Below are 6,681 nucleotides of genomic sequence, written 5' to 3' on the forward strand. Positions count from 1 at the left end.
ATTGCATTAATTTGATTGATGATATAACATTTAAGCTCACTTAGGGTTTAGTCTAGAATCTGTAGGGCCACATAAAAAGCTGCAATGGGCCGGATTTGGCCCACGGGCCTCGAGTTTGACACGCATTCTAAAGCGAGATGTGAACAAATATTTCTTCCAAAGCAACTTGTCACAACAGTTTCAACCTGAATATTATTTTAATCACAGCAGAAATCTTAAATAACATAAAAGCACCAAATTAGTTTTCTAAAAGTGTCTGACCCGAAATTACTAATTAAAAATTTCTGGGCTGCGTTGGGATTTCAGAGCAACATTCCTCCATTGTCAAGCTTTTTGCTGCCCTCTACTGGACACAAACAACACCTGCAACAGCAGACATTTCAAATCCAGACCATTAAAACTCAATGCTGTTACATTAGAAATAAAAAAAATAGGGATAAACACATTCTGCTGGTTTTATTAGAAAAAGTTTCTTCACTCTGCTGTTAATAATTCAGGAAACTTTTACCTGTCGTTTGATGAAGCTGGACGTCGTGTCTGAGGACGTGCTGCCATCTGAGCGTTTGAAGCGACTCTTACGTTTAGGCAACTTCCTGGGCAGCTGTGTAAAGAACAAAAAAAACCTTTCAGCATATTAATCATACAAGTGTGTGTTTCATTTGAGTCATTCCTAAAAAATAACAACCAGATTCCTTATAAAAGGACTGCACCATAGTGCTGGGAATTTACTTTATTAACAATACATTTATTATGTTTTACATAAAATAAATAGATAGATCGATTGATAAAATGTCTAAATTAACACTTGTGATAGACTAAAAAAGCTATAAATGTATGAAAAAAATATCCAGTTTCTTGCTAAAGTTAATTTGAAGAGATACGTAACAATATAAAAGACCATAAATGCAACAAAAAAAAACAAAAAACGGTTGAATGTGAAAGGATGTAAAAGCAAAATTGGCCAGAAGTTGCACAAAAGTGATAAAAAAATAAGAAATAAACCAACTAATCTGCCTGAAGATTAAAAATAAAACACTGCTTACATTTTTCATAGGATACTGAAAATTACACAATTTAATTGAATCCTATCATTTCTACAACTTGTGCATTGCATTCAAAATAGAATTATGTCAATGAATTACAATATTTTTTGGTCTGAATTACTCTAAAAGACCAAAATGACAAAACTTTAGTTGAATATTACCAGAAGAGCCGTTTATTCTAAAGTTTAAAATAAGAAACAATATTTTTAAAAATGCTGTCCCAACATATAAGCAAAATAATCCTTTTCCTGCTGCAGACTCTCAAAAGAAACAGAGTAATAATATAATTTCCATCAGGGCCGGTCCAAGCCTTTTCTGGGACCCTAAGCAGATTTTTATTTGGGCCCCCCAAACCAACAACCAGATGCTTCATCATTCCTAACACACCTGCTATCATTAGCATCTTTTGTGATTAGCTGACATCATACCAGTATTTTGTGGTATTTAAGTGAGTCATTTTATTTTAATTAGTTGAAAGCAACATCAGCTGATAAACACTAAATTTACAGTAAACAAGTTTAATATCTTAAAAAAGTGGCAACAGCGGGAAGAAATTAACCTATTCTTCGTCTAAACTATAAAAATAACATGAAAATTGCTGTAATTTTAAATATACATTTAAATTACATCATGCTAGCTTGGTGCTCTGGGGCCCCCTGGTGGTGGGGGAACCTTAAGCAGCCATTGATCTCTGATATGCCTCAGCTGGCTCTTATTTAATCATTTCTACTACACCTTTGTATAGCTGCCGCTGCTGCATGTAGAACACAATGTGACCGTTTTCAAATAAATCTGAATGCGAAACTGAGCCCGAATATCAGATTCTGCTCTGGGCCCCATAAAATCTTAGTCCGGCCTGAAAGGCGCTGTGCCAGTCTGTAACGTGCACATTTTCTTGCAGGGTGTGTGGTTATTTTGAGTCTTTCTCATCGGTTAAGTTTTAGTCATGCATGTTTCCATCACTACTTCGCCTAAATATGGTCATCAAATAATGTCAATAAAACATATTTCAGATTTTGCCGTCGCGAAGACGCAGAGGTTCTTCTCCCCACCGAGTATTACATGAAGCGCCTCTGGTTTCAGGCTACAGGTTGCAGTTGGAGCCACGACCTGATTCGAAAAGCTGCAATCCCGTCATGTTGCTGCTGTGCTTTTCTGCGTTACTGTAGACGATGCGTGGCAAAAAAAAAAAAACCCCGCACAGAAATAAATAATAAAAGATCAATATAAAGGAAAGGCCTGATGTGTGAGTTTGGACCAAAAAGCAGCAGGTCTGATTATTTTTTATTTTTTCAATGTGTGGGTGGATTAAAGCCTCCGTGTCTGAGCCTGATGATGTGGCTCCGGTAAAAAAATAAATAAATAAAATCAAATAAAATAAAATCTGCGGTTTTACTGAAAGATGAGGTGAGGAAAGAAGTACAAGACTGCCAAACCACGGCGCCTCAAACGGAACAACAAGTAGCATCTGACACGGTCTCTACCAACAACCTGTCCGGAGAGGACGGAGCTGCAGTGAGTGAGTGGGTTTACCTGGAAATAATGCGACTGGGAGCCGGTTTCCACAGCAGACAGAGGGTCTACGGGCGATTTGGACATTTTGACTTGCACCATCTATTGAGAGCGCAGGGAAGCGGGCGGCACACAGACATGCGTTACTGGAGGAGGAAACAAGACGCACCAAATACATCTATGTGCAGGAAGGAGAAGAAGAAGAAAAAAAAAAACACTGGAAGGAGGGAAGAAGCGACCCGTAACATTCATGCAAAGCCAGGGGAAACAAACTATTTCCCTCCCTATGATAGAGTAAAAACAATCGTTACATCAGAGGGTAGAGAGACTGCAGCCTAGCAGGAGAGACGTCGGAGCTAAATTAAACCTTCAACGCCGAGGCGTCAGTCCTTACAGGTCCGTGCGTCGCTGAAGTTGGTGTCCGATTCGGAGTCTTTTCGCTGCTTTTTTTTTTTAGGACTCGGCGCCGCTTACAAGATTAGAAACATGAACTGAACGAGTCTGTAATGCTTAATTAGATCTTTAAAAAAAATATTATTTGGGATTTGTAAAGCATTAACTTCATTAATAAAACTCAAAAGAGAGCAGTTTTGAAAATGTTGTGGAATTTTGTGGATTCTCTGCTTGAAACCCGGTTACGATTTAAACATGGGTTGAGTTACTCTACGATTCTGACAGATTATTTAAGTAATCTGTCATAATCTGTATTCCGAACATGCGGATCCATTTCTTACTATCGCAAATATGAACAGACTAGAGAAGACAAACATAAGTAGTAAAGAATAACATGAATTCAGTCCGAAAAGAGATGAAAAGGACCACAACTTATTTGATTCCACCTCAAGTCAAATTTAGTTAACCCAAAACAGTTTATCTTCCTGATATTATATATGTTATTTGTGTAACGTTTTTTCTAGTTATGAAAGTATAAAAATTAAAATAGGGATTTTCTGGCAGCTTGAAGGCTGTTTTGTAAAAGTTTTGCTGGAATAATCTGAATTGTCTCTTTAAAATGCTGTTTTACAGTACATTTCCATCCTTTTTTCATAATTGAGCAAATGTGATACAGGAATAAACATTGATTTGAAAAATAAAGCTACTGAAGATGGCAACTTTTACCACTTTTACGTTTTCAAGCAATATCTGGACTTAATTCTGACATTAGAACCATAACAATAATACAAGGAGTATTCTTTTTGAGTAATTTGCAATTAAGCTACTTTGATTTTGTTTGCTATTTCCCAAAACTATGGATTGTTCAATCTTGTAAAAATGTTCGTCGACATCTGAGCTCAAGCGTCTCACCTGAACTCGAAATAGAACCCGATCAAAGGTAGAGAACGTTCCTAAAAAGTGGTGAAATGTCCCTTTACTGATAATCCAGCCGAATCGGAAGTGATGATTCTGATGCCAACTTCAGCGTCCTCGGGTCCATACTAAGTGTTCGGTCCTGCTGGGGGTGTCCGGCTGCACAAACACAAAAAACACCAATTCATGGCAGCACAACACAGGATCACTATTTACATATCTGTCATACAAACCCCTTGTACAGTCTGGTTGTTTGATTTGCCTATGGAAATAAAATTTAGCCTTCAAAATGGACAAAATGTTGACTGGTTGTTTCATAATTGGTTTCTGTGTTGTGTTTTTATCATGCAGAGCACTTTGAACTGCCCTGTTGCTGAAATATTCTGTACAAACAAACATGATTTGACTAGACTCAGGCGTGTTAAGTCAAGTCAAGTTTATCTATATAGTATTTCAGCAAAAAATAAATAAATAAATAAATTGCAGCCGTAGTCGAAAATTACTTTACATAATAAAAACATAACAGAACAAAAACATTACATTGCAGTGGAGACATAACACCGAAAGAATATTTGTTTTATTTGACTTGAGATTTAAAACTTTTGTGGGATTATATATTTAATTTTGCATCATCTTAGTTCAGTCAAACTGCATTATACAGTCTCCATGGTAACCAGCTGTTTTAAAAATGTAGTTAATTTTCTACAAGTAATCAAATTATGTTAATCCAAGTAAATATATGAAGTTCATTAAGTTGTCATTTTACACAAATGTAAATAAATTAAGTTCCATAAACTTAATTTCAACTAAATTCCTTAAAGTTGGAGCTCTACTTTCTTGTTTTTCAGTGTATGTTAGCTGATGGGTGCATGTAGTCTGTTACTGCCAACACTGTTTTAGGTTTTACTCCAGAAATACTCCGCAGCATCAGGATACAGAAGCTAAAGCAGGCATCATCTGGACAGAAGGATTTATTTGAGAGAATCTTTTTTTTTTTGAGGTTTCTATTTTCACTTTACAAATATTTTGCAATCAAAAGTATTTCTGCTGTTTCCTGAACTGTTTTTGTTTCTTTCTTTCTTTGACTTGTTGATCAGACAATGAAAATCCCAAACCATCAGTCCAGAACTGAACATTATAAAGAAGCTAGATCCAATTTATATTTTTCTAAAAGCATGTTTTATGAATTCACAAACAAACATAAAGGCAGTCAAAGTGGCAAAACTAAATTCACTTGATCCTTTAAGTCGGTTACGCAGTTTGATCTCTAGCTTTTCTAATCACAAATAGTGAATTTAAGATTTAGTGCTTGAAATATTATAGAGGATTTTACGTCATCTTCCTGCGTCACGCTCTTATCTTGGATTACTTGATACATAGTGGCCATAAAAAAGTCACAATAATGACTAGAAAATATGATCATGTGGTTTTGATGCAAAACAAAACTCATCTTTTGATACTCAGGCGTGTTTATTGACCTAAGTTTGCCTTGTCTACTGTAACCGGTTCAAATATGTTTGTTCAGAGCTTCCAGTTTTATCACCTGACAGCTTTTGTAAACAGCTCTATCGTATCTGACACTAAATGACATAATCCTTCTTAGAAACTAAACCATCAGTTAAATTTCCAAGAATTTAACTGTGACAACATTTTGTTTCTTTTTCAATACACTTGTTTTTTTTTTTCCATACCAGATTTTGTAGAGTAATGATTTTATATGTTTTGGATCATCCTTCAGAGTTCTGCTCAGGTAAGAAATACGATCTGGGTTCTCTTTTTCACTGCACTGTGGAAACATGGCAGGTCAGGCAGAAAGTTGTGGAGAAATCTAAGGTAGGAGTTTGTTAAAAAAAACAAACTCACAAAGTTTTGGTTATCAGAAAATGACCAGACAAAAAGAGCAGCAGTAAAAGAAGGAGCCAGTAACTCTGGAGAAGCTGCATAGGTCCACTGCAAAATCCATCCACACAACAACTTCTTCCTGTGCACTCCACAAATTTAGCATCTATTCAACAACAAAAAGAAGAATTGAAAGACAATTGTATAAAACCCTGTTTGGAGTTTACCAAATGTCAGGCAGAGCAAACATGTGGAAGAGACTGTTCCAGTCAAATGAAACTAAAACAAATATTTTTTTTCCTTATGTGCATGACTCTATACTAGGTGCGGTGGAAGAAACTAGCAGTGCACATTATCCTGAACTCACCATTCCCTAAGCCCATTTAAGAAAATATACAAAACTTGAAAATCTCTGTTCACAAATGCCTCCCATCCAATCTGACTGAGTTTGAAGTATTTTGTAATTTCAGCCTAGAAGTGCAAAGCTAGTAGAGAGATTTGCAGCTTTAATTGCAGTGAAAGGTAGTTATTTAACTGACATAAAATCTTAATAAAACACATTAAATCTTGTGATAAAGTGGTATAAGCATGACTGCATGGCACTTTTACCTACAGAAGGCTTTCCTTGTGTCTTAGCAACTAATAAAATTTGGGGAAACACGTGAAACTCTAGTTGGATTAACTTAGAAAATATAACTAAATAATACTGCATTGTTAAATTTTAAAGTTTTCCCTTCATTAACTGTAAGAATATGACTTACATATGTAAAATTTCAACATGTTTGCATTTATTTCAAACGCGATATTTCTGTCACTCAGATCGAGGCGCGACTGCGACCCCTGCTGGTTGTTCGTGTGACGCCGGTCACACCTAGAAAACAGTAGCATTTCCCTCCGTCAGCTTTAAAACGGCTCCTCTAATGATTTCTTGAAAATGTCCTGTTTTATCTGTACTTCACTGCATGAAAAGATGTGGTGA

At 36.1% G+C, this 6,681-nt stretch overlaps 1 protein-coding gene across 2 annotated transcripts in view; it reads right to left on the bottom strand.

Annotated features, from left to right (window-relative positions):
- The window catches only part of cacnb3a (calcium channel, voltage-dependent, beta 3a), a 28,569-nt gene extending 25,600 nt beyond the window's left edge, over window positions 1-2,969 (bottom strand). The window contains exons 1-2 of one of the 2 annotated variants that reach the window (XM_032573016.1): window positions 2,577-2,963; window positions 509-601 (exon numbers count right to left, since the gene is read on the bottom strand). In XM_032573016.1, coding sequence (XP_032428907.1) covers window positions 509-601; window positions 2,577-2,657 — 174 coding nt within the window. In that variant the 5' untranslated portion in view covers window positions 2,658-2,963. Of the gene's footprint in view, window positions 1-508; window positions 602-2,576 lie in introns of both variants that reach the window. The other variant, XM_032573093.1, reaches the window with a different exon arrangement.
- Between the last annotated feature and the right edge of the window lie 3,712 nt (window positions 2,970-6,681).

This window comes from Xiphophorus hellerii, chromosome 1 (assembly GCF_003331165.1).
Source record: "Xiphophorus hellerii strain 12219 chromosome 1, Xiphophorus_hellerii-4.1, whole genome shotgun sequence".
NCBI lineage: Eukaryota > Metazoa > Chordata > Actinopteri > Cyprinodontiformes > Poeciliidae > Xiphophorus > Xiphophorus hellerii.